Raw genomic sequence first — 27,420 nt, 5'->3', positions numbered from 1 at the left:
GTCTTTCCCTACAAGGGTATGAAACACAATGCTCCCAGTTGTCCAAAGCAATGGCTGGGCTGGGCAGCATGCGTGGTGGGTTCTCAGTGGCAGCTGTTAACAGCTGGACATGGTGCTCTACCAGCTGACCCCAGGGGACAGTCAGTTCCCCCCGGGGAGGCCCGGGGAGGCCACTCTGGGCCTCTTAGGAACCGGAAGCCTTTAATGTAGGCATCTCAGTATCTTCCTAGAAGTTGCTAGAGGTGGAAAGTGGAACTGAGTTACCGGCTTTTCTGATTGCTTTTGTCACCGCTATGAGGCCTTTTACAACTCTCATAGACCAACTGCCACAGGCCCATTTTTAATGGTCATTCTTTCTCTCTTCCCCCCAAATAGTGAAAACCATTATTTCTACCTGGAATGATTGTTTCACTTTTGTACCATGCATTTATTCTAAAAAAAGAAAAAGAAAAGAAAAGAAAAAAGTCAGGATTTCTTATGCTTAAACAGGAAAAAGGATACTTGTAACATAATTGAAAAAATTCTCATATTGAAAATTTCCTTGTTGGCAAATCTTATTGACGGCTTTCAAGAAAAGATTCTCTCCCCGCGGCCACTCTTGCTGAAGCAAGACAATCACATGCCCCAGGGCCATGTCGTCCCTGCTGTCTGTGAAAGCTCGGAGCTGCAAGATAAGGATTGGCACAGACAAGAAAAGGAAGAGGAAATACAGGTTGCTCTTAAACATACCAAATGTTATTTCCTAAAACAAATGCTGCTCTAAGAAACTGTGAGACACGGAACAAAGTAGAACATATACCTGCTAGGCAAATATCACACTGCCTTCTGAAGGGTGGGTCCTATCCAAAGAGGCTGGAGTTCCCTCTGTGCTACAGACACGGGCCCTGGCAGCGGGTTCAGTGAGTGCCCTGACGGGAGTGGGGCGTGCACCCTGTGCCTGAAGCTCTGCCTTTGGGGCAAGGGCGAGAGAAGCTGAGGGGCTCTGCACGCCAGAGAGAGGAAGTCGGGGATTTCTGTGAAGGGGGCAGTTGTGGGGAGAGGGTGGGCAAGAAGGCTGGGAAGGGAGAGAACATGGCCTGGGGAGAAGGCAGCAAGCCACAAGGAAGGAAGCAAGCGGCCCACGGAGTACAGAGGTGGCCCAAGTCCCTCAAGCTCTACATGAGCTGCTAGGTCTCAAACCACACTTTGAATTGTTTGTTGCCTCCAGGGATTCTGAGGATGCATAAAGGCTGGGAGTTCTGGCCCTAAAGCAGAAACCCAATACTGCTGTTCTCTGGCTCACAAACCCGGTGCTCAGGTCCGCTGGCAGCCAGGGGCCTGGTATTCTTCCAACAGCCTGGAAACCTTCCCAGCAATGCTGCGCCTTTGCTGGTGTTTGTCCAAAGGCCTGGAACCTTTCACCTAACCCCATCTTTATGATCATAAACTCATCATCCTTCTAGGAACCCAATAGCAGGTGTATTCTCTTCTCCTAGCTAATAGATCCCAACATACATTAATTCATAAAATATTTACTGACCATCACGATGGGCCAGGTCATTTGCATAACTGTCCCACAACTACCTGTAAACTGCTCGAGAATGGGGATCATTTCCTACTCATTTGTGCCCAGTGCCATCCACAGTTAGTATTTGTTCACTCCTAGCCCATGTGCTCTCCCCACAACACCAAGACACTCCAATTCGTCAGAAGAGGGTTTCAGATGGCATTTTGTGCATGTCAATCAACTTTCAGCTTACCTTAAAACAAGCCAGCATTAAGTGCAGGCAGTACGGCATGATAGCCTTGCTGGTACAAGGCAGCAGCTTCAGATCTGAACCTGGGGACAAAAGTCCACAATACATCTGTTATCAAAGAAAACAGCTTTGTGAAGCGTATGTTTAAGAGGCTTTCCAGAAAAAAAGGTAAGCGACAGTCACCTGATTGCAAATACAGTTAAACCACAGTTATATTTAGTGATGGCGAAACTGGTTTTTGAGTGATCTCTGGATTTCATTTATCAATCCTCTTTTCTAACCTTTCTTAAATACTTTTTATGAAAAGACATTTCAAATGTAGAGAAAATTATATAGAGTGTTAGAAACAAGACTGTGCTCCACACTTAGTGGTCTAAAATGTTAATGTTTTGATTTCAAGATTTTAACCTAAGGTCTCACAAATTTAGTGGAAACCTCTTGAGCCCCTTTTCAGATCACAGAAGCTTCCCTTCTCCCTAGAGTACCTATTTTTCTGAATGCTTCATATTCCTTTGCAACACCACTGAGGGAAGTTTTGCACGTTTTCAGTCTACTACATACCTGGTGTCATATTGTACACATCCTCCTGCAAACTGTTTTCCATACTAATACCTATAGATACCTATTTGATTTAGTTCATTGGCTTTCAATGTTTATTCAGTATTCTGCTATTTACATGTGGTGCAATTCATTCAGTCATTCTTTTATGGTGGACAGTGGATTTTCCAACTTTTCACTATTACGAACAGTGCTGAAATAAACATTCTCACGTATATTTTCTTGTGCACTTACAGGGAAAAAAACTTTAGGCAATAGTTTTCAAACCAAAACCTTAATCCTTTCATTTATGGCATGTGCTCTTTATATCCTAAATCCTTTGCTACCCTGAGCACAAAAGTAGCAAGAAGTAATGGAGATCCTGTATATATATATTTACAAATGTTTATGTACCTAAAACAAAAGGTTCATGAAATACAATTTAAATTTGCCCTTTTTACAGGAGATCCATTTTGATCACAGTAACTTATGTTGGTATTTTAACTTTAATGTGACTTAAATTTATTCACCTTTTCCTTTCTGCTATGTGCTTTTTGTGGCCTAAATCCTTTTCTACCTAAAGGCACAAATAATTTTTTCTGTATTTTCCTCAGAAAGCTTGGAAGTTTTACTTTTCGTTTTTATTTAAGATTTTTATTTTATTTTATTTTATTAGAGACAGAGAGAGAGGCAGAAACACAGGCAGAGGGAGAAGCAGGCTCCATGCACGGAGCCTGACGCAGGACTCGATCCTGGGACTCCAGGATCATGGCACGGGCTGAAGGTGGCTCTAAACTGCTAAGCCACCGGGGCTGCCCTACTTTTCATTTTTAAATCTTGAAATTTAAATAATTTTTGTGTAGTGTGAAGGAGGGACCACATTTTTGTTGTTTTTACATTTGGATCAATTGTCCTAGCACCACTTATTGGATAAAATCATTCTTCACCCACTGAACTGAACTATCACCTGTTTCTTGGTTCTCTGTTGTCTCATCTGCCAGTCTCTATGCCAACACTATACTATCTTTATTACTATAGCTTTAAAATCAGCTTTGAAGTCAGCTAGGCCCAGTCTTAACCCAGCTGATCTGTTTCTGTTTCACAGAGACACATACTTTTTGAAGGGGTCAGGGCTATCCTTTTTTTTTTTTTTTTTTAACCTTCCATATAACCTTAAAGAACGTCAATAGTGATCAAGACTCATGCTTTTGGGCACCTGAGTGGCTCAGCGGTTGAGCATCTGTCTTCAGCCCAGGGTGTGATCCTGGGGTCTTGGGATCGAGTCCCACATCAGGCTCCCCACAGGGAGCTTGCTTCTCCCTCTACCTTCGTCTCTGCTTCTATCTCTCTGTCTCTCATGAATAAATAAATAAAATCTTAAAAAAAAAGAAAAAAGACTGTCATGTTTTCATCTTCTAGGAAATTTTATGTCCTTATGAATCTACCTACTAGTCACAAAGACCTTTTCTTCTAAAATATGTTATCACTTTAGCTTTTCCATTTAGTCTTGGCTCCATTTCAAATTAGTTTTTGTGAATAATATGACATACAGCTTCTTTTTATTTCTACACCTTAGGCCCTTTGTTCCAGTACCACCTGGTCGAGGATGCCTTCCTTTTTCCAAAGAATTACTCTGGTGCCTTCCCTGAAAACATCTGACCTTATTTGCGTGGGTCCTGGATTTTCCACTCTTATGCCAATATTGTCTGGATAACCGTAGCTTTATATTTAAACTCTTGTCATTAAGTAAGGTAAGTTGCCCAGTTTTTGTTATCTTTTTCAAAACTGTTTCAGCTAGTCTGGATTGCACTTCCCTATAGATTTTAGAATCAAATCTGTCAATTTCTACCAGTCTGCTAGGATTTTCACTGGAGCTACAGCTATATTTGGGGAGAAGTAGAACCCTAACAAACATGATCTATGAAAATGATTTTGCACTTTTCAATAAATTTATCCTGAAGTATTTTATGTTTATGTTATCCTATTTGGAGATTCCTAAGGCTTTTCTAATGTAGCCACACACGTAGCTGCAAACAAAGGCAGTCATATCTGTGAATGAAGACAACTGTTTTCAACCTTCATGCCTTCCTTTTTCTTGCCTATTGTGTTTGCTACAGTTTCCAGAATGCTAAATTGAAGTGGTAAGAACAGACACTCTTGTACTGTGGCTGATCTTGGGGAAAGCTTTTGCTATTTCATAGTTAAGGATGATGCTGAGGAACAACTATGTCTAGTTTGCTAAGTTTTTTTTTTTTAAATCATGAATGATAAATGCAAACATAATGGAATCTTATCTGCATTAAAAGATTCATATGAATTTTCTCCTTTACTGTGTTAAAGTGGTGATATTACAGTGATTGATTTTCCTATGTTAAACCACCTTTGCATTCCCAGTATATTTGGTCATATGTGTTATCCTTATTCAGTTTGCTTTAAGATTTTTTGAGGATTTTGGAATCTATGTTTATGATGGATATTGGCCTTTTAACGTTCTTTTCTGGTAATGCTCTTATTTCATTTTGCTATTAGGGTGACGCGGGCCTTAAAAACTGAATTCGGAAGTGTTCCCTCTTTCTCTCTTTTCTCAAAGACCATGTGTAGGATTGGTGTTATTTCTTCCTAAGTGCTTGACAGAATTCACCAGTGAAGCCATTTAGATCTGGAGTTTTGTGGGAAAATTTTTAAAAACAAATTTAGTATCTTTGAGAGATCTGTATCTATATGAAACATTCATATTTTCTATTGCATTTTGTGTCAATTTGCACAAGTGTTTCTCAAGGAATTTTTTCCATTTCATCTAAATTGTGAATTTACTGGCATAAAGTTATTAATAATTTATTCTCTTAATGGCCTTTTGGTTTCAGTAGGATCTGTTGTGACATTCACCCTTTCATTTCTGCTCTCAGTAACTCATGTTCACTTGCTTCCTGGGTAATCCTGTTAAGAGCTTATCAATTTATTTTTTCAAAAAAGCAACTTTTAGTTTTGTTAATTTCCTCTATTTCATTTTCTATTGCACAGATTTCTGCTCTTATTATTTCTTGTCTTCTACTTTTCTTGGGTTTCACTTGCTTATCTTTTTCTAACTTCTAATGTGGAAACTTAGAACTCTGATAGTGAATCTCTCTTCCTTTCTTATATAAGCATTACAACTTACTGTATATAGTTTATTAAGCAATGTGCTACTTGAGGTGAAGCTCAAAATAGTCTGAGAGAGAAATGTCAGGAGACACTTCTTAACTAACCGTCTGCAAGTCTTCCGAAAATTGGTAAAGATAGGATAAGTAATTCACGGATATTATTCAGAGATAACAAACTTGAGAAGTGAAGAGAATCTTGGAAGAAAGACAAATTTACAGCTGCTTATGAAATCAATGCCAAGGACAAGCTTGGCAGGGATTAACTTTTTATATAATTTGTCAAACCCTGCAGATCATATAGTATTATTTCATCAGGAATCATAAAAAATTTCCCAGTCTTGGGTCCTAAAGCCGTATTTACAAAGTAAGAATAAAACTTGTCATGGTACCTTTTCTAAATTTGGGCTTTATTTTTGAGGGTTCTTCTTGTGATTTGCTTCCATCTTGAATGGGGAGTACCATGTAGCACATCAAATCAAGGACTTTTTCACATGTCATCTAAAGAAGATCAGGTGAGAAGGTACCAATTTGAAATTTTCTGATTGAAAGCAAATCAACATAACACTAACATACATGTAGCATACAACTGGGCAACCTGTGCACATGGAGGTTCGTAGCACTGCCTCAAGACTCTTTGTAAGATCATTACTGTTTGCTCAACAGCAAACAGAAAAAGTAACTGAGATCGAATTTAGGCACTAGACCTTTGAGGTAATAACAACTCATTCTTTCCTGTTAAAACAAAAGAACAGAAATTAAAAATTAATGAAATATTAACTAAACTACCAACATGTTTAACAATAGAGTGGCATCCAAAGGAAGTATATCCATCTTAAAGACATTTACTAACTCTCTGAAAAGAAAAATCAACAAAATGGGACATAAAGTAGAACTAAATGGAATGATATAGAATGTAATTTAAAATGAAGGAGAAATATACGCAGGCTAAACTAGCTGGAAACAGTTCAGGTCGGAAGGTTACCCTTATCTAAGCCTTAAGGGAAAAGATTTGGAATGTAGAAAAGAGAAAAAAGGGTTTTCAGAAGAAAGGACGATGTGAAAAAGGGCTGGGTATTTGTTAGGTGATTACGTGAGGGGAAGGAATGCATGGTTTAGGAAATAAACAGATAAAGTGGTCCACAGCAGTGGTGGAGGCTGAGGAAGGCCTCAAGTGCCACACAACACAAAGGTTGCTTTCGATCCACAGAGTGGATCACCTACGAGTCCACCTGTTCATATTCTAGTGAGAGCTAGATTTCATTTGGGAAGCATGTTCTATGGGTCACACAACCTTCTTATTATCCTCATTTTACAGATAAGAAAGTGCAGTCTTAAACTCATGCTTCCCAGTCTTAGCACACCCAGAAAATGTTTGTAAGGCTGCTCAGAGCCAGTAGCATTGACCTGGGGGCTCTAGCTGCCCCAAGCCACAGCCAGCTGAGAGCATCGGTATCTTGGTACATCTAGAACCCAGCTAAGGCCACAGGGTGGTGAGGCTCTAGCTTTAAAAGCCTGAAGGTTTGGTAGTTCAGGACTTGAACACTGGAGTTTGACAGCTCGGTGTGATAACTTGCCCCAGGTCACAGAGCTAGGAAGTGGTAGGGACACAATGTGTCCCCCAGAGTCACACACCACCATCCTTCAATGTACACCTCCAGCCAATCCTTTCCTTAGATCCTTCCTTGACTACACGGACTCTGGTGAAAATGCTCTTCCCTGAATGCCTACTATGCCTATATCACGGACATACTGCTTAAGTATGTCATTTTTAACGTTCTCCTATAAATACTTGTACTTTTCTCTGTAACTCACATTATATGTTCTGATGCAGGGATCCCACATGCCCCAAACCCTGCTTATACCTCCACCCCCAGCACACAGTTCAACTCTAGGCACCTAGGTAGTCAGTATTTCGATTAAGTGGAATAATGATAGCAATCTCATAGAAAGCAATGACTGTAACTTAAGAGATGGAAAAAGATTATACACAGAGCAACTCCATTTAGAGCCAGGGATTAGGGTCCTGGCAGAGGAAATAAAAGGCACTACACCAAAGATACTAAGCTTCATGCTGGAAGACTCAAAAAGATTAGCCAGAGTAAGAGTTAAGAGTCAACCCACGACTCTACAGTTTTACATCCAAGGGCCAGAGAACGAAGGAAATTCTCATCTGGACATGCTGGGTCGGAGCTGGAGACAGCTGCAGAAGCTGAGAGTCAGGAAGCAGGTTAAGGTAGACACTAAGGATGCAGGCCTAACACCGATCAGCTTTAACACTAAGGATGCAGGCCTAACACCGATCAGCTTTAACCCCAAAGAGAATAAGTTCATCCAGCTTATTTAAATCTATTTATTTTATATTCCCCAATATGATGCTGAACAGCAGTGCCTTGTGTAGTCTTTAATTCTACGTGATATATGGGTATCTGGGTAGGTAATTATGTGTTCTCCTTCAAGTTCTCAGGAGGAATTCACTGGAATGAAGATTTAGGTACCTGATAATTACATAAAGAATGGCAGAAAAGTATTTTCAATGCCATACTTTATATACTGTTTCCTCCTAAATATCATCATGGCAAATTATAAAACATATTCCAAAATTTAAGTTTAAAAACTTAATTCAGGGTGACTAATCACAAAATAATCAACTTATCATATAGAAAGATGGAGAAATCAGAGTTTGAGTGTTAAGTTGTGGTCTTGAATTTATGCTGTATAAAGAATACAGAATGTGCTTTTTAATTAATTTAATGTACATTTTAATTGAATTCAAACCTTAATATTAAGTATCAAAGCTGTGCAAACTTTGTGGTTTGTGGTAGGTGCTAAGAGAGATTCAAAGGTAGAGACATGGTCCCCACCCTGTGGTAGGAGGGGCTCATGACTGCCGGAAATAGACTTGTTTACATGTCTGCTCTAGCAACACCCAGTAGCAGGTGTCCTCATCATGTAAAAAGAGAATCTGAGGCTCAGATAAACTAATGGAAATCCTCCATTCCCACCTAGTAAATGTCTTTTCTGTCCAAGTACAATAGGATTGATTTCTCTCTAAATGGTTCCAGATAAGAAAGTAAAGAAAAAAGAAACCCTCCTCCAACAAAATGGAATGAGGACAGAAAATCTGAAAAGTACTGAAGCCTAATTTCAGGGAAGACATAAGTAAAGAGAAAACAAAGTAAAACAAAATCATCAACATTTTTACCAACAGATTAAGTGATAAAATCCAGGCAGCAAAATCCTCTTTCAAATAAACATGCAGAATTAAAAAGGCCCTTCCAGGGTAAAGAGGAGGCCCCAAGGTAGCTGAGCACATCTGAGGGCCCTCCCCACTTGCAAGGCACACATTACTCACTCTGTACTCCCCTAGAGCAAAGTGGCAAGTTGCTAGCTGGATGAGTGCCCTCTGATGCTCCAGTGTTCCCTGTCCTGTGATCTGTGGCTGAGGAAGTGATCCCTGGAGAGCTGCTAAATGATGCAGGCTGGCTATTGCTTTTTTATATTGACCCTAAGAAAGACATACCAGCAAAGAGGTGAAAACCACCACCATCTAAAAAAATCTCCAGAGTTGGGGTCCCTGGGTGGCTCCGTAATAAGTTAAGTGTCTGACTCTTGGTTTCGACTCAGGTTGTGATCTCAGGGTTGTGAGATCAAGCCGAGTAGGGCTCTGCACTCAGCATAGAGTCTATTTAAGACTCTCTCTCTCTCTCTCTCTCTTTCCCTCTGCCTCCTCTCTGGGCTTATTCTCTCCCAAATATATTTTTAAAAATCTCCAGTTAATTATGCAACTAGCAAGCAACTACAAATAAGGTAGCTCTGTTTGATCATCTGAGGAGGAAAAAGGAGATTTAGCAATAATTAAACCAACTTACTTCAAGCTAGATGGAGGGTTCTCTATGGAGGTACTTGATATGGACAAAGATTTTTTTCTCTCTGGTCTTAATTTTTTTTTTAAGTTTGTTTGTTTACTTATTTATTTATTATTTATTTATTCATGAGAGACACACACAGAGAGAGGCAGAGACACAGCCAGAGAGAGAAGCAGGCTCCATGCAGGGAGCCTGACGTGGGACTCAATCCCGGGACTCCAGGATCACGCCCTGGGCCGAAGGCAGGCACTAAACCGCTGAGCCACCCAGGGATCCCTATTTATTTATATTTTAATAATCTCTATTTCCAACATGGGGCTTGAACTCACGACCCCAAGATGAAGAGTCACATGCTCTACCGACTGAGCCAGCCAGGCTCCCTTGGTCTTAATCCTTAAGACTAAATAAAAATCACACAAACTTTTAGGTAAAATATGTCTTGGATATGCCATTTCTTAGAAATATTTTACTACTAATGCCATTTCTCTTTATGTAGAATGAAGACAATTTCAACAACACAGGTTGGAAGCTCTGCATTTTCTTGGGGAATTATTAGCTCTCTCCATTCCAGGCATATGTAGCCCACAGGAGAGCAAGGCAGAAGGACTCCATCAGAGTAGAGAGGAGGAGGCGTGAGAAGTATTCATCTTTTATTGAAAAGTAAAAACCTTACTTTTACAGAGAGGTGTAGCTGGACATAGCAAAAATAACACAGAAGATATGGGCTTGTCATTTTGGAGTTATTTTGAGATGAAAGTGGACCATAATCGCTCAGAGCATGACTAGTCTACAGAAGGAACATTCGCACCTTACATGTTACAGTTGCGTCCCAATAATAATCATCCTGTACAGACACAGGAACTTAAAATACATGACTCTACCTGATAGATGATCATATCGGTGAGGAAGATTCTTAACCAAAGCCAAGTATCTGTCTTCCATGCCAAACAAATTCTTGTAAATTCTGAGAATTCAAAAGCAAATTTACCAAAAGCATGTTAACACAGAAGCCGAAAACAAAACAAATGCACCACAACCACAAAATTCCAAAACATGGATTGTAACTATCAACTCTGATTTCTAAAACAATGGTCTAGAATCTCAATTAGTAAAGTTAGAATGTAATACCTACCAGTAATGCGCAGGCACTATTGTTATCAGGCCTCAATATTTACTAAGCACACACCATGGTCCCAAGGGCTGTTCAAAATGTTTTTCACATATTACCTCATTTATCTTGTAAATTACTTTGTTTTCCTTAGAACAAAAGTATCATTTTCCTTTCACCCAGCTTAGATAATAAAGATACAACGCTAAGAGTTTTACTCATTTTTTAAAAAGTCAAGTTATAAGTAAAGGAAAAATCCCCCAAAGGTCACATACATGTTTGCAATTCTAGATGTGACTGGGAGAGATGGAGGGGTGCTGTATTTACCTAGAAAAAATGACACAACACATCTGACCAAGGGTTCTGTAGAGGTATGTGACAGCAGGCCAAGGGATGAAGGGCCACTGGCCAGAAGGAAAGGAAAAATACACTGCTGAATTCCAAAGTATGGCAAAAATCCACTACTTTCCTTAGTCAGTTGAAATAGTCAATAGTTATAAAACTCCCCATAGTTTTAAGTCTATTCTCAAAGGAAAATGGGCTTTCTGTAGGGTGAGTTTTTCAGGCAGATTAAAACAGCATTACCTTTTGTATGCTTAGCTACATGTGACTAAGGAAGATACTAAGTCGAACAACTAAAAACACAGAATAAACCCAGCAAGAAAAAGAAGAGGCCAGCAATACAAATGTTAAAAGACCAAAATCTCTCCCTCAAACTCCACCCTAATCCTAATTATAATAAACGTTCAGAATAGAAGCTAAGATGTAAATGGTTATTTGAATATTAATAATTATATAATACACACTGGTAACACTGATAACAAATTAAACAGCACCAATATGACAGGCATGTTCTTACCCTTGTCAAGGAATTCCAGGGAGTAGAGCAACTCCCAGCTCTCCCTGGCTAGCTTAAAGCTATCCAGCACTTCGATGGAGTTAGCAAGCTCAGCTTTATTGACTATGATGTGACGATTCCTGCCTTTTGCCGAACAGTCTTCGTCGTCTGAACTCTGCTTAGAGAGGGTGAAAGAAGCGGAATTACAGTCATACATGGATGACCCTTCAACAACACAGGTTTGAACTACACAGATCTGTTTGCACATGGATTTTTTACAGTCCAGCACTGTAAATGTATTTTCTCTTCTTTATAATTTTCTTAATAACATTTTCTTTTTCCAGCTTTATTATAAGAATATAGTATATAATACATAGAACATACAAAATATATGATGATCAACTATTAATGTTATAGATAAGGCTTCTGGTCAGCTATAGGCTACTAGTAGTTAAGTTCTGGGGGAGTCAGAAGTTATACAGATACATGACTGTGCAGGGCAGGGGCCGGTTGGCACCCCTCACCCCCATGTTATTTAAGGGTCAACCATCCTCAGACACTGTTATGTTTATTACCTCCAATTCTGATTACTATATGGATTTTATATCAAAGGATACTATAATGAGTAACATTTTTTGAACTTAACAATTTGGCTTTAAAATTAATATAAATTTTTCATCTTTTCACTCTCACACATTTAATTTTTTACCTTAAAAACTAAGCTTATATTTTTCTGATAAATTCTAAGCTGATGTTGACTTCTAAGTAAACCTATGGGGTTAAAATTTGCAATAGTTTAAGAACATATCGATGTTATTAAAGCCCCAAATAAGAGTTTTACATTCAGAGATACAGGTAAAGTAGCATATGTTTTATAGTTTATTTTTCCATGTGTGAAATCATTTAATTTGCTTCGAAAGAAGTTTATCACGTAGAGGAATAAAATTAATGCCCAAATGCCCTAAGAATCAGAGAAATGACTTTTACTTGTCTTTTGTTCCCTATACATAGCTTCTCTCACGGCCAGTCCTCTCTAGCTCTGCTCTCCCAATGCAAAGTGTCGGCCGGGAAGTAGGTTTGCCAGTACTCATCTATTAATGCTTTCTGTATTTTACAATAAAGAGTCCTACTTTCCTTGCTCTTCATCTCAAGAAATATAAAATCAAAGAAAAGAGAGCTCTCAGAGAATTACACCTATTATAAGCACCAGTAAGCATGGTCAGACAGCTTGCCAAAAAATAGTAAAGGTAAAACAGCTCCACTTAATTTTATTTTGCTGAGAAATTCTTGACTCTTATTCCATCTAGATTATTTTACTAACTTAATGACCCAAATTAAATTCTCCATCATATTTTTACACCACTATGCTCATTTAAATCTATGTACAAACATTTCAGCTGAAAGCTCCATTCCTCAAGCTAATCTCAGAAAAAATAAGCACCTCCCTCCCACTACCCACCTTTCTCCCCCACTTTCAGAGCCTGGTATTATCCTGCTTATCCTTGATGCTTGGGGACCCTCCCTACCCACTCTATTTAGCTGCCATATTCTTATCCTCCCTCAGTAATGACACATACTCAAAACCTGTTAGGTATCCTGCTTCATCAGGGTCCAGTTCCTTGCCACATGTTGCCAAACTGAGAGAATATACTAATATGGATGTGCAATTCATTGTTCCAACATACAGAAAATATTCCTGCCTCAAAACAAGATTGGAAGTTTATGGAAGGGACCTCAGATATGGTGGGAATTGTTTCCAAACAGTTTCTGAAATGGATTCTAAAGTGCAAACATACACTCTGAAGTTTTGGCCAGATGCTGTAAGCAAGAACCCTGACTATAGGGAACATACATAAGTATGTATGGGTAGAGAACACACAGTCCACAGGAGAGGCCAGCGCCCCCACCCTCCCAGCCACCTGACATGTCACACAAGCCAGGGACTTAGGCTGGGCGGAGAGTGTATGCCTGTCTGAAGAGGGCAGCCTCCATCTGGCCCAGTGTATCAGACATTCCAATTACTAAGGAGAAGTCAGACGTCTCAACTATTGTGAGAAATCTCCCAATTTTTACATGCTACATAATGGAAAGAAACAAAACACTATGTGTAAGACAAGACAAGTCTATAGGCTGAGCTTTATGTCCTCTGCTGTGATGGCACACATAGACATGACTGGACTTGGGGCAGGTCAGGGGCAGACTGTAGGATAGAGTGAAAACCAGGAAAGATCAGTTAAAAGAGTAAAAACAAAAACAGATGGAAACCCAAGTTGGTTGGAGGAGTAGAGTATGAGAGCAGGGCCTCCTAGATGACCCAGGAGAGGTAAAAACAGAAGGAACCAGAGGGCCAGAGGGTTTAAACAGCTATTCCATGGCTGGACGCTGAGTCAGAGAAGAAAGACTGGGAATCTCTCATTCACTAGCTGCAGCTCAAGCACTATCCTGATGTCCAGAATAGAAGATGGACAACGTCCTTGGCCCCACAGAACTTGTACAGAGCTTATGAGACACAGACAGTAAACCAGCAAATGACTAAACCAGAAAGTAGGCAGCAATAGGGGGTATGCAGAATTGAAATAAGAGTAATAGAGAAAACTGGTTGGGCATCTCTAGGCCTCAGAGGGAGAAATGCCTGGGCTGACAACTCAGTGACAAGGACACAGGCTGGTAGAGAGCACAGCTCGGAGGCAGACATCCAGGTGCAGGAAGGGGCTCAGAGCACTACAGCTGCTCAGAGAGGCCAGTGTGTCTGCAGCATGCAAAGGCCTGCTCAATAACTGCTCTGGAGCCAAAGTGGAGAGTTTGAGTTTATTCTGAGCATGATGGGAAGCCACTAGAGGTGGTAAAGCAGGGGAATGATGTCTGACTTGTCTTTAAAAAAACATCACTAGAGCTGTTGGGACAAGAAGAGACTGTAAGGAGCTAGAGTGCAAGCAGGGAGACAAGATGACAGCTCTTGTGACATATGGATGGCTTGGACAGGGAGCAAGAGGTGGTGATGGAGAGAACAAACTGATGGAGTTGTGTTACTTATACTGATTTGTATAGGGCATGTCATTGCTTTCAGACAAAACTAGTACTAGACAACCTATCATCCACATGGCAGGAAGGGTGTCTATGGTCTTAACATGAGGTGCCTGGACAGACTACACATTCACGGAAACCAGAGGGAGAGCTGACGGCATCTGGAAAAGCCTAGTTAAGCAGAGTTCTCAACCTGGGGCTCGTGGCTGGAATTCAAAGCATCTCTGAACTTCTGAAATTACTGGTGAAATTGTGCATGTGTGCATTTTCTGTGGGAGGAAACAAATGAGTTTATCAGGTTTAATAACCTCACAAGCCTTCAGAAAGGCTTCACCTTCTCTGCTCCATTCTGTACTACACAGCCAACTAGGACCTACAGACCAGATGGTATTTTTAGCAATAAAGTTTTCCTAGAACATAGCCACCTCATCTGTTTCCTATTGTCTATGGCTATTTTTCGTACTGTCACAGCAGAGCTGAGCAGCTGCAACAGAGACAGTGGGGCCTGTAAACCCTAAACTGTTTGTTACCTGGCCCTTCGCAGAAGTTGTCTGCGGACTCCTGACCTCCACTATCCTCTTACACACTGCACCTCCACTAAGCTTTCATTGAAAGCATCACTCTGCTGTAAAATAAGCTGAAAGATCACTGTTCTGCCCAGCCTGCTGCCTGGCCCCATCATAAGATCAATGGCTCCTCACATTCTCTGGCGTCCCACATGTCTGTGCAAACTGTCTTATCTTCACAAAACCCACCTCCCCAATTCCAAATGACAAAACCCTCTAGATCCTTCAAGGCTGATTTCAAATGCTGACTTCCTTCATGAAACCTTTCCAACACATCTCCTTAGGTTGTAATGACTTTCTAGCCAGAACACCTCGGCCCTTTCCATTCTGAGACCAGGACTCAGCACAGCACCCTATCTACGTGTTCAAAGCAGCTCATTTGGCTTTGCTTTTTACCTTTAATTGATGCCATACAGTCATGACAGGTAGAACTAACTTATACCAGGGTTTCTTTACATCGGCCTTTTGGGCTGGACAAATTTTTGCTGTGGGGCTGTCCTGTGCACTGTGGCACAGTTAGCAGCAAGGGATGCCAGGGAGGCCTCTACAAAGTAGATACTAATAGCAATTCCGTCCCACCAAGCCATGGAAATCAAATGTCCTCAGATACTGCCAAATGTCTCACCTCCAGTTAAGAACCACTGATTTACATAGTAATTATAATTAAAAGACCCAAGCTTTATCAATTTAGCTCCAAAGCTGTATTTTACATTCATTTTCAACAAACCATAAACATATAATCTGTTAATCATATCTGAAAGGATTACCATGGTTTTCTCTCTTCCCTCAGCTAGTTTCCTCTTTTTATGTATATGTTTGTTACGATCAATTTCTACATCACCATACACATTTGACACATCCTCAAGAAGAACCAGTGGCACTTGGCTTGGGGCATTAGGACCTACGGATAGGGGGAAAACACCAATACTTAAAAATGCAGCGAAGAAAAGAAAACTTAGTATTAAGTGGAAGTTTACTCAGCAGTCATTTAAAATAAAGGTCATGAAAAAGTATGTTCAGTTTGATCTCAGGTAGACAAACATGAATACGAAAAAAGACTGTACAGATATACACCAAATTATTAATAAAGGTTCTCTCTCAATGACAGACTACAGGTCAAAGTTCCCTCTCTGTATTTGTTCTTATGTATATACAAATTTTTTAGAGTGATCACGAATCAGAAAATTAGTGAGACACTTAAGACTGTGAAGTTATATGTTAATACCTTATAGCTACAAACTCCAAACAAAACCTAAATATGTGAAAGACTAAGGTCATACACAAAAATGAGAGCTGTGTTATAGTGGATGGGTAGGTGATTTCACTCTTACCTTTCTATTTTCACATTTTTAAGAATTTATATGCAAAAATATTATTTAAAAAAATCTTCGTCTATTGCAAAATCTTTGTAAAATCTACTTCAGTACTCTGCTACATCTGTTGCTTTTTCAAAATAGAGGCACTAAATATCTGTATATTTATTCATAGTACCACTACATCCTCTGATATAGAAATTTTATTAATTAGTTACTTAATCAAGTGGGCTCCATGCCTGGCATTGAGCATGTGAGGCTCGAACTCACAAACCATGAAATCAAGACCTGAGCCGAGATCAAGACTTAGACACTTAACCGAGTCACCCAAATACTCCAATACAGAAATTTTAAATGAAAATACATAGAAACTACCAACAACTTAAAAAAAGCACTAGTGTCGCCCCACAATTATTTGGATTCAAGAACAATGTTAAGGTAAACATTTTTATCTTCATCATTCCAGCTGAAGCCAGTATTTTGGGAGACTCTAAAGTTCTTCGACCAACCTTGGAATAGAGATGGTTGTATGCTGTTGACATACTGGAATGCATTCTTAAAGAAGACCAACATAGTGGAATAAACCACTTGGTTTTTATACTTTGCATGAGCTTCGTTATCAAAATTGTTCATGTATCTGCAGAGATCCTTCATTCTGTGTAAAATATCACCATAGCTTCTGAAAGATGAAGGATGAGAAAGATTATTTAATTACCCTGGGCTTTTTGGCAAAAGGTCTAGAGAAAAGCCCCAATAGAAGCATGACATTTAGCAAATGTAGCTGGAGGTATGTGTAATTCCCCTTCCAAATTAGAGCAGTGATCAGACCACGATAAAGTAGCTACTCTTTGCTCTGAATGCCAAGGAGTGCTTCCAGCTCTTGAGAGTTCATATTTCCGTTGGGAAATATTTTAATAAAGTGCACCCTCTTTGCATAAATACCAAGGTTACAGAAGTAACCTTGACAATAACCAAGAAAAGCGTATCTACTTATTATATGCTTTTTAAGAGAGCGTTTTTGCCTTTAAAGATCCTGGGACTACGATATCAGAAGGCTAGCTAAGCAATTCTGGAAATGAACAATTTTCTTACCGTCTTCCTTTGTCCATCTGCCATTCACATCGCATTCCAACAACATTTAAAATCTTAAACAACCTCTCCCAAGGGTCCACAATCTGGGACGATTTTTCAGTCAGCCCTTCTATTATATACTTCTGAGAGCTCCGTTTGCTAGGTGACATTAAATCAGATGCTTCCTGGGTACCTGGGAAATGAGAACAAAGTAGCCTACAATTATTCTTACCACTTACTATGTATGTGGTACTTGACAGAAAATGACAAAGTCTGAATCCCTATTCCAAAGGCAAGAGCACAGAATCACAACACATTATGTGTTTTAAAGACCCACAATTGGCCATGAGTATAGCAAGAAATGCATTTTGAGCTGTGGTATGTGGAGGAAGCTCAGTACACTAACATTATGGTTCAGCAAGTTGACTGTTCCAAAGGGTAAAACTGGCTCCAAAAGTCTCATTTCTTACTTGTAGTATTTTTTCTAGGAAATCACCTTTAGAACACTATCAAACTAGTATGAGAAAAACCAGAACGATGAGGGATTTCTGAGTTTGTAATTTACTAGAGTCTGTAAAAATAAAATCACAGGATATTCTCACTTACCTTGATGCTGACTCTCTATTTGAGTAGACCTAGTGACATAATTGATATAAAATTCAGCTGCTTTGTTTAAGTACTTATATAATAAATTGGCAGGCAATCGAACATCATGGTTGTTAATTATTAGAGGAAGGACATCACAAACTGTTGAAGAGGAAAGATAAGGAAAAAAAATTTAAGTTGTCTGTCTGCCCTACAATTCTGATAGAAACAAAATTTATTTTAGAGTTCATTTACTGTGGTATCTAAAATATATAGAAAAAAAAACCCTTTATGGCATATTTATTTAAAAACTGCAGTGCACAGGGATACCAGTGGATGGAGTTAGCATGGAAATCCATAGGCAGATTTTACATTATGGAAAAGGGCCTAGTTCTTACACTGGGCGACAATTCAGATGTTTATTATTATTTTTCATACTTACATCTATGACTATACATATTCTTTCGGATACCAAATATTACATAATAAAAATCCAGAAGTTGTTTAAATGTTTTTCGGACTAAAATAAACAAGGACTTAAATTTCCTAATATGAAAAGTTCCTTTCCTTTCCACAAATGACCTCATCCCTTAAATGATATTTATTCCAGCATATTCTACTCACCACAAGGAACTAAAACAAAATAAAAATTTTCTTACCAAATAATTTTCTAAAGCAGTTAACAGGAGATTCTTGTTCTTCAATAGTTTCAGCCTCTAATAATGCTTCCCCAAGGCCCACCTGTTTCAAAATATAATCACTTAAATGTGTTACAGTTTAAGATGTCGGAATTACATACAGAAATGGCTTTTTAAATTTACCAGTTTGTGTATGCCAACTTCCCCAAGAAACAAATACTCTCATTTTAAAGATTAGGAAACAAAGAAATACATCAGCCACAAGGCCCAGAAGGAAACCCCAAATTCATCTGACCACTGACTGCTTTGTCTTGCTTATTATCTTCTGAACTAGCAATATTAAAATGCTAACAAAATGTTTACAGAAACTAAGAGGAAGCACTAGAACTAGAATGATAAAAGAGATATAGAGATTTTCTACAGAATGTAGAAACTGTGCTCTCTAGATCAAGATGTATTATGTCAACAAACCTTATCACTTTCAAGAGTTGTCAGGAGTAGTCAGTCATTCAGCCTGGGTTAGGCTGGACATACTTTTTGACTTTTAAGGCCACCTTTCCATTACTTTCTGCTATGCATTCCCTAGCAGAGTAGATAGGCTTATCAAAATCCACCCAGACATCTGCACTATCTTCCTTGGGATCACTTGGCAATACACGGGTAGGGGTAAAACAATGGAAAAGATAATATAACACAAAAAGCTAAAGGTTGAGTAATGATCAAGGAACATATTGGGTTGAATAGCATCCTCTCAAAATTCACGTCCACTCAAAGTCTCAGAATGTAACCTTACATATATTTTTTCTTATAAAAAAAGGAAGGTCTTTGTAGATGCAATTACTTAAGATGAGGGCATACTGGGTTGGGGCAGGCCCTAAATCCAATGATTACAATCCTTACAGTCATGTAAAGACACAGGAACACAGACTCACAGGGAAGAAAGCCATATGATAACAGAGGCAGAAATCAGAATGATATAGGTGCAAAACAAAAAATGATAAAGATTGCTGGTGACCACCAGAAGCTAGGGAGAGGCAGGAAGGATTTCTCCCTAGAGCCTTTAGAGGGAGCATGGCTCTGCCCACACCTTGCTTTTGGACTTTTAACTTCCAGAATGGAGGGAGAATAAATTTCAGTTGTTTTAAGCCACTCGTTTTTCTGGGACTTTGTTATAGCAGCCCTAGAAGCTAATATAGGGAGGTATAGAAAAGGTTAACTAGGGCCAGAAACTTGAAAGATAGTGTGGGAAGGAATAAACAATAGAGTATGAATTTATAGAGTTCATTACTTGAACCCTGAATCTTCCACCAACTAGCTATGGGAACTAACATATTTAAGATTTAGTTTCCTCATCAGTAAAGTGGGATACTGCCTACCTCAAGGGGTTCAGAGAGTATGGAAGGAGATACTGAACACCAATGCCTGCCACTAGCACTCAATTATTATTACATATACAAGGAACAGAGGGAAAAGCACATGAAAAACATGCCTATGAAGACAACAGACTACGGCTCTCAGTTAAATTCAAACACACTGTTGACTACAATGGAAGAGGATTTTTTAAAAAATATTTTATTTATTTATTCATGAGAGACACAGAGAGAGAGGCAGACGGAGAAGCAGGCTCCATGTAGGGAACCCGATATGGGACTTGATCCTGGGACTCCAGGATCACACCCTGAGCTGAAGGCAGACGCTTAACCGCTGAGCCACCCAGGCACCGTGGAATAGGATTTTTTAAAAAAGACTTATTTTAGAGAGAGAGAACATGCAACAGCAAGTGTACACGGGGTGGGGGTGGGCAGAGGGAGGGAGAGAGACTCTTAAGCAGACTCCATGCTGAGCTGGAGCTGACTTAGGGCTCAACCTCACAACCCTAAGATCAGGACCTGAGCTGAAACCAAGAGCTGTATGCTCAACTGACTATGCCACCAGGCATCCCTGGAATAGGATTTTTAAAAAAACTTTACTACACAGATTGCAAATAAACAGCAGTGTCAAAGCTTGGTGACTTTTTCCTTACACTGATTGCAATAAGGCAAATCAATCAGTGTAAGTGTTCCTTACACTTCTACTGGAAATTTATAAAGTTTGAAAACAGTGAAATCCCTTTAGCTTTACTGACAGATTCCTTGATTTAAGTTCAATCTTGCTTAGTGCTCTTTAGAATCTCTGCTTTAGAAGAATATACACTATAGCTTTTGACCCAACTAATGAATGTATTGATCGATTTCATTTTCTCTTAAGAAAGAGGAAAGGATCAAAATCATACCCCATGCTGCACCACTGTTTCAGGGAAGCGTCTCAAAAGTAGAAGCAACATTTCTGATCGTTCCAATGTGTTGAAGCATTGTTCCGTAACCTTTAGTAACATTTCGCACTGTACTCGACCAGGGAGAGTTTCAAATAAACCTGTACATAACACATTTAACTTTAAAAAATTTCTTTAAGAAAGAAGATCCTGAAGCTAAAGAGGAAATAAGGTATTTTCATGTACAAAACAGTAAATACTACATTTAGGATCATTGTTTGGTTTTATCTACAACCTAGAAGGCTTTTGGGTCAGATGGTATTGGACACAGGTTTGCTGCAAGACCCTAAAACATCTGGAAGCCTTATTGGATCCAGAAGACAAGAATGGTGCTTGTGAAGGGTCACAACAGTGCTTGCTGTTGGCTGAGACAAAGAGGATGTGCTTTGATTCCTCAAAGAGGAAATCTTTGATTGGCTAAAGCAACCAACACAGAGTGAAGGTTAACAAGAAAGGTCATAAATCACTAAAAGTCTCCTCCTGTTTTGTGGACATCTGCCTCATCTACAGATGCTTTCTGATCATTGCAAAACCTGTTAAAAACATCTTTAATTCCCTGGGCTGATACAACCACACACTTTAAGGAAGGTTAGAGGTTTCGAAGCAAATGCTCAAGGGACTAAATGACACCATTTGTAGACCTGAGTTGTCAAGAACAAAACACACATTTGTGTACCAATACCACAGATGTGAGTTTTTTTGCAATTATGGTATATAACTTAGTATTCTAGAAACAGAAATTTTACATCATTAAGTGTCACTCTGCTCTTACTTCTTAAAAATTGGGTTTGTTTATCCTGTGAATCGTTCCTCAGTGCTGATGTAATAATGCTGATTTCTCTCCATACCACTGGCTGGTCAGGGAAATTCACAAACCTATTTTAAAATGAATGTGTTAAATTAAAACGTCAGAATCTACATAGTATTAGAAGAAGAAAAGAACATTGGCACTAGAAGAGATAAACATTTTTCTTTATTCCAAGTAAATATGTGGATATACCAAATCAAATCAAAAAGCATATAAAAATAGAAACTAATTAAGGAAAATGAAGTTAATCCAAAAGTCTTTGGAGGTTCTTAGAAGTGAAAAAAGACAAATGTCCATAATACATAAAGCACTTCTCAATATCAACAAGAGAAAAGAACCCAAAGAAAAAAAACCAAAAAGTGGGCAAAGACAAATCACAGAAAGAATACAGACAGCAAAGAGAGAACACTTGAGAAGATACTCAGTCTTATTAGTAATACAATGAGCAGAAATTTTTAAAAATAACAAGATATAAAAATAAATAAATAAATAAATAAATAAATAAATAAATAAATAAATAAATAAAAAGATATCACTTTCTATCACATTGGCAAAAAATAAAATCTGATAAGACTGATAATATCCATGTTTGCAAATGTGTGGGAAAATGGGCACTCTTATACATTGTTAGTAGAAAGGTAAACTGGAATAGCGTTTTTTTGGAGAGTAATTCGATAGTGTGTCAACATATAAAACGTGTACATACTTGACTGTGAAAATCAATGTTTAAGAATGGACTCTATAGAAAAACACCAAAATATGCATACAAAATTGCTTATTGACATGCAAATATGAAAAAGATATAATCCATATATCAAATACAGTATGCATACTGAAAAATAAAGGCGTCCCTCCATTCCAGTGGGTGAAGAGAGTACGCTGCAGCAGATGATGAGTAGTTTTGTTGTGACCCTTCCCCACAAAACCCCACCTGTCTGTATGGTCCTGTGTCTACACGTGTATACAGACACACAGAACTTTGGTTGAGTCAGAGGGACCTTCATGTGTCACTCTCTATCCTTCAGTAGTGTTTGAACTGCAAAGAGCTTGTATTATTTCCAAAATAAAACGGATTATTGGAAAGAAAAATTTTGACAAGAATAAAACAGAGGAAGACTTCTTGCAGAGTAGGAATGCCGGCAGTTAACTGAAGGCCTGGCCTCAAGACCAGGGTTCAGAGCAGGGAGGTGATCTTAAAGATCTCCTCTCCCTCACACACACAGCCTCCTGAGAGGTTCAGGGCAGGGCCGGCTGAGGTCACCACATACACTCACATGTCGTAGAGCAATCTCCCGGCGGTGGCAGTCCTCTCGGCGTTCCGCTCAATGGTGTACATCTCGTACTGCAATAGACAGACATCAGACCCACGGGTCACAGAGAGAACGGCCGACACGAGGGGGGGGGAGGGGGGCGGGTCACGACTCCGCCCGGGGCTGGTCCTGGCTCCGCGGTCCCAACCTGCACCCAGCACCCCGCACCCCCAGCCCGGGGGCCTGACCCCTGAGCATCACCTGGTTACGCAGGGCCCCGGGGCCTAGCATGCGACCCTCGGGCTCCCTTACCACCCTTCGGTCCCCAAGGCCGGCGGGATGACGTGCCCAAAGCAGCAAGCGCTGCACAAATGGCCGCCGCGCTGACAAACGAGGAGCGAGCGCCGTTCCCGGGGCGCCGCGGTGCCATCCGGCCACCGAGCCGGCAGCAGGGCACCCCTGCCTGCAGTCCCCCGCCCGGCCGGCCTCCAGCGGGGTCACGGTGCGGGTCTCGCGGGGGGAGGGCGGGCGCGGGGGGTCGGGGAGCGGGCAGGGGTGAGAGGAGAGGGACCCGAGGCTGGGGGCCTGCGAAGCGCCCGCCCCTCCACCGCGCGGCCGCCCGGACCTCACCTGGATGTTGAAGTCGGCGGGGTAGAGGCTGCGGGCCGTGATGAGCCACGCTTTGGCTGCCCACAGGTCCTGCTGCACCAGCTCCCGGGCTCGCTGCACCAGGAACTCGCAGTCACCCTGGGCCGACATGACCCCGGAGGCGCCCGGCCGCCGGCAGCACAGGCCGTTTACCTTCCGGCTCTAGAGACGCCGCCGCCGCCGCCGCCGCCGCGGGGGTACCTTCTGCGCATGTCGGGCTGGCCGATCCGGAACAGCTCTCCGGGTTTTGCGAGGAACCGCCCAGCCCCCGCCGCCTCCGGGGACCAGGATTTCTGTGCGGTCTTTTCCCGGTCACCTCCAAAATGTGGAGAAGGGAATCGCACTCTCGCGGGCTCCAGCGTGACTGTTCCAGCCAGGGAGCCTGCGCGCGAGCCTGTAGTCGCCGAGCTCCCTCCGCAGGCTCTCGTAGCCTAGGGGCGGTCCCGGGGGTCCCCGAGGGTCCCGGGCGGCCTAGAGAGCGGCGGGGGCGGGGCGCGGAGCTCCCTCGGCCCGGGAGGAGTGGAGGAACCTAACCTGGCCCGGGTCCTTGCCCGGGATTAGGTTTACGAGCCGACAGTCTGGGGCCGGCTGAGGGTGCAAGGCACAGAGGGCAGGGTCGTTCTTAGCGCTTGTTCTGGCACATTTTGTCTTTCCTGAATGTGTCCACAATCTGTTCTCGCGTCTTTATTCGCTGACTTTTGCCACAGGCACTGAGCTGTTGCAGTACCGAGCACTTGGGAAGTGCTCTGCTGCATGCAGTGGGAGCTGCAAAGATGATTCCTGTCCCAGCAGAGGGTTGACGATGAGGTGGCCTAAGGAAAAACAGGCCATTTTAATGATCTCTTTCCCATCAGATCAGTGTCATTTTCACCCAAACGCCAGATTTGTTTTCCATCTCAGAGGAGGAAAACAAAATCGTCTCCCTGCTCTGGTGAAGGAGAGGCCGCATTTAAGAGCTAGAGAAGCAATACTTACCTGTCTACTAGGAAAAATGTACCAAGATGCGGATTCATTTGTTTTCAATCCAAGTTCTATATGCAAAAAGTTTTAGCAAGTTCTATTTACGACTGATATCTTTGATTTATTTGATTTAAAGCCAAGAGATTAAGGATTCAAAGCTGGTATGTTTTAAAGATAGAAATTACTGGGTATTTATATACATGACAAATTATATTTTAAATAAATTATGAATATATATATTACTATTCATGGGTATATATAAGGTCTAATACATTCTTATAAATTGTGATAATTTATAAATAAATGATCTTAGGGACGCCTGGGTGGCTCAGTGGTTGAGTGTCTGCCTTCTGCTCAGGTTGTGATCTGGAAAACTAGGGATGGAATCCTTCATCTGGCTCCTCTCAAGGACCCTGCTTCTCCCTCTGTCTGTGTCTCTGCCTCTCTCTCTCTCTCTCTCTCTCTCTCTCTCTCTCTCGTGTCTCTCATGAATAAGTAAATAAAATCTTAAAAATAAATAAATAAACAATCTTAAAGTGAGTGGTGAGTTAGTATGCTAATTTTAGAGAGAAGTACCAGAAAGGGCAGGCACAAAGCAGCAGTATTAAAAAAAAAAAAAGTGCTATCAAATTTATTAAAGTCACAGCTCTTTTATTTTGCTATTTTGCTTATGATACCATTGTAAAAACAGCACTTTTAAATATCTTCTCCTTTACTCAAAATGGTCAGGTGACAATCTTGCTTCCAATTCAGTGGAATCCTGAACACATTCCCTGGTGGTTACCCTCTTCTCTTCAGAATTAGGACTTCCAAATTTGCAGGGCACAAGATTTAATAGAGACAGAAAAAATTCCATTAGTGGGTTATTGGGCATATTTTGAGGAGCCACTGTCTCCTCCCACCCCTGCTTGGTTTAAAGCATATCCTGTGTCGGAGAGAACAGTTCCCCGACCTCATGGGATGTGATTTAGTTGACACCTTTATTAAGCTTCTAGTAGACCATACTCTACCATTTTATCAGGCCACCTGCTTCTGGGTGTTGGGAACAGAGTAAGACCAGTGAATGTGTTGTGCCTGTTCCCTCTGCCACATTTCTTTTGCCATAAAAATGAGTTCTTGGGCCTTGAAGTGATATTGTATGGGATACGATGGTGATGAATAAGGTGTCTGTAAGTGCATGAATGGTGGAACACGCAGAATGTTATGGGGGCAAATCTGAGTAGTATGAATTTCCGTAAAGACAAATCACTCCCTTCTCCCTGAAGAACAGGTCCAGTGTAAAGTAATCAGCTTTTCACTACCTAGCTGACTGCTCCCTACTGAGGAAATGGTGCCATTTTGGGGGTCTGGTTTTGGCTCCTGCCATTGGCCTTTTGGACACTCAGTGGTAGCTCCAGTCATACCATCCTTGGTGAGGGAAAGTTCATGTTGAGCTCACACATAGCATCCCTGCTGTACACATAGCATTTCTGCTGTCATGCCACTTTTTCCATGGATCCACTGAGCAAACACTGGCTGAGGAAAGAGATAGACTGACATCCACGGGATGAGTCATCTTATTACCACCTGATTAGTGAGCATCTTCTTTGCTGTGGATGTCCTCTGGGAAGCAATTATGTAAAATACAACTGCCTTTTACATTTTGTACCCATTCTGAGAGTCCATATTAGTCCCAAGTCTCTTTTTCACCAATCTTCCAATTTTGCTCTAAGTCCTTGATCTGTCAGACAATCTGCCAGTGACTTCTCATGTCAGTAGAGATTAATACCTCAGACTGTCTTTCCAGAGTGGATCATTGGATGAGCTACCCAAAGTTCTACCTGCTGGAGATATTTCCTTTTTTAAAAAAAATTTTACTTATTCATGAGAGACACAGAGAGAGGCAGAGACATAGACAGAGGGAGAAACAGGCTCCATGCAGGGAGCCCGACATGGGACTCGATCCCGGGTCTCCAGGATCATGCCCTGGGCTGAAGTTGCGCTAAACTGCTGAGCCACCTGGGTTGCCCGAGATATTTTCTTTTATTGTGTTTTTAGGGCTAACTCTGAGTGTGGCTGCCATTTGGTGGTCACCCACTTCCAGATGCAAGCACACTGTACACACCCTTGTGTATACCAGGTACTCTCATGAGGCCACAATGTGAGCTCATGGAGAGGTGGTAAAGCAATAGACGTATCTACATGGGACTCTGAGCCATGCTTATGAACATTTCTTGTGATTTTCAGACCTGCTCAGGCTCTCTCTTATTTACTGTATTTCCACTAAATAGTAGAATGATAGTATACACTCTCATCTTTATTATGGGACTATAAATAATATTTTAGATAATAGCAAGTTCATGATGGGCACCTCAGATCACAGGTCAGTTGATATCCCTTAGGTCAGGGGTCAATGTTGACCAGGATCCAGTAGCAATCTAGGAGCTGCTTTTCTTTTCTTTTCTTTTTTCTTTTCTTTTATTTTTTTAAGATTTTATTTATTTATTCATGAGAGAGAGACAGAGAGAGAGAGAGGCAGAGACACAGGCAGAGGGAGAAGCAGGCTCCATGCAGGGATCCCAACTTGAGACTTGATCCCGGGTCTCCAGGATCACACCCTGGGCTGAAGGCAGCGCTAAACCACCCGGGCTGCCTAAGGAGCCGCTTCTCAAATGGGCTTCCTTTGGGCTTGCACTGTAGTTCTCCTTTTGGCCCCTGTCAGAAGCTCCACACAATATACCTATGTCACAGGCATAGGATTCTATGGACCCCATACAACTTATCATTTGCTTACCACATATCGGAAGTGTGCTAATTTGCTTTACTACAAAGTAAAGATATACATCTGGAACAGTACCTGCAGTTAACACGAATACCTCGTTAAGTTCATGATAACTCATAGTCATTCTCCAAGATCCATCTGCTTTTTCAAGGAAGAACCAGCAGTTGAATTAAGTGGGATGTAATGGGAATCACCTACCATGCATCTTTCAATAACAGAGACTTTTTTTTTAAAGACTTTATTTATTTATTTATTAATGA

The 27,420-nt window shown here is 40.8% G+C and overlaps 1 protein-coding gene across 7 annotated transcripts in view; it reads right to left on the bottom strand.

Moving 5' to 3' along the window:
• The window catches only part of INTS10 (integrator complex subunit 10), a 29,524-nt gene extending 5,881 nt beyond the window's left edge, over window positions 1-23,643 (bottom strand). Inside the window, exons 1-15 of one of the 7 annotated variants that reach the window (XM_038559892.1) lie at window positions 23,422-23,642; window positions 22,816-22,883; window positions 21,506-21,609; window positions 20,695-20,834; window positions 18,444-18,525; window positions 17,806-17,946; window positions 17,221-17,392; window positions 16,638-16,807; window positions 15,583-15,716; window positions 11,247-11,403; window positions 10,161-10,243; window positions 8,766-8,918; window positions 5,803-5,911; window positions 1,740-1,819; window positions 502-664 (exon numbers count right to left, since the gene is read on the bottom strand). In XM_038559892.1, coding sequence (XP_038415820.1) covers window positions 502-664; window positions 1,740-1,819; window positions 5,803-5,911; window positions 8,766-8,918; window positions 10,161-10,243; window positions 11,247-11,403; window positions 15,583-15,716; window positions 16,638-16,807; window positions 17,221-17,392; window positions 17,806-17,946; window positions 18,444-18,525; window positions 20,695-20,834; window positions 21,506-21,609; window positions 22,816-22,883; window positions 23,422-23,550 — 1,885 coding nt within the window. In that variant the 5' untranslated portion in view covers window positions 23,551-23,642. Of the gene's footprint in view, window positions 1-501; window positions 665-1,739; window positions 1,820-5,802; window positions 5,912-8,765; window positions 8,919-10,160; window positions 10,244-11,246; window positions 11,404-15,582; window positions 15,717-16,637; window positions 16,808-17,220; window positions 17,393-17,805; window positions 17,947-18,443; window positions 18,526-20,694; window positions 20,835-21,505; window positions 21,610-22,815; window positions 22,884-23,052; window positions 23,120-23,421 lie in introns of those variants that run through there. The other 6 variants (XM_038559893.1, XM_038559894.1, XM_038559895.1 and 3 more) reach the window with 6 other exon arrangements.
• Between the last annotated feature and the right edge of the window lie 3,777 nt (window positions 23,644-27,420).

The sequence above is a fragment of the Canis lupus genome, chromosome 16 (genome assembly GCF_011100685.1).
Source record: "Canis lupus familiaris isolate Mischka breed German Shepherd chromosome 16, alternate assembly UU_Cfam_GSD_1.0, whole genome shotgun sequence".
In the NCBI taxonomy this organism is placed as follows: Eukaryota; Metazoa; Chordata; class Mammalia; order Carnivora; family Canidae; genus Canis; species Canis lupus.
Note: the sequence above shows the minus strand (reverse complement) of the source record. Positions and strands in the feature narration are given on the sequence as shown.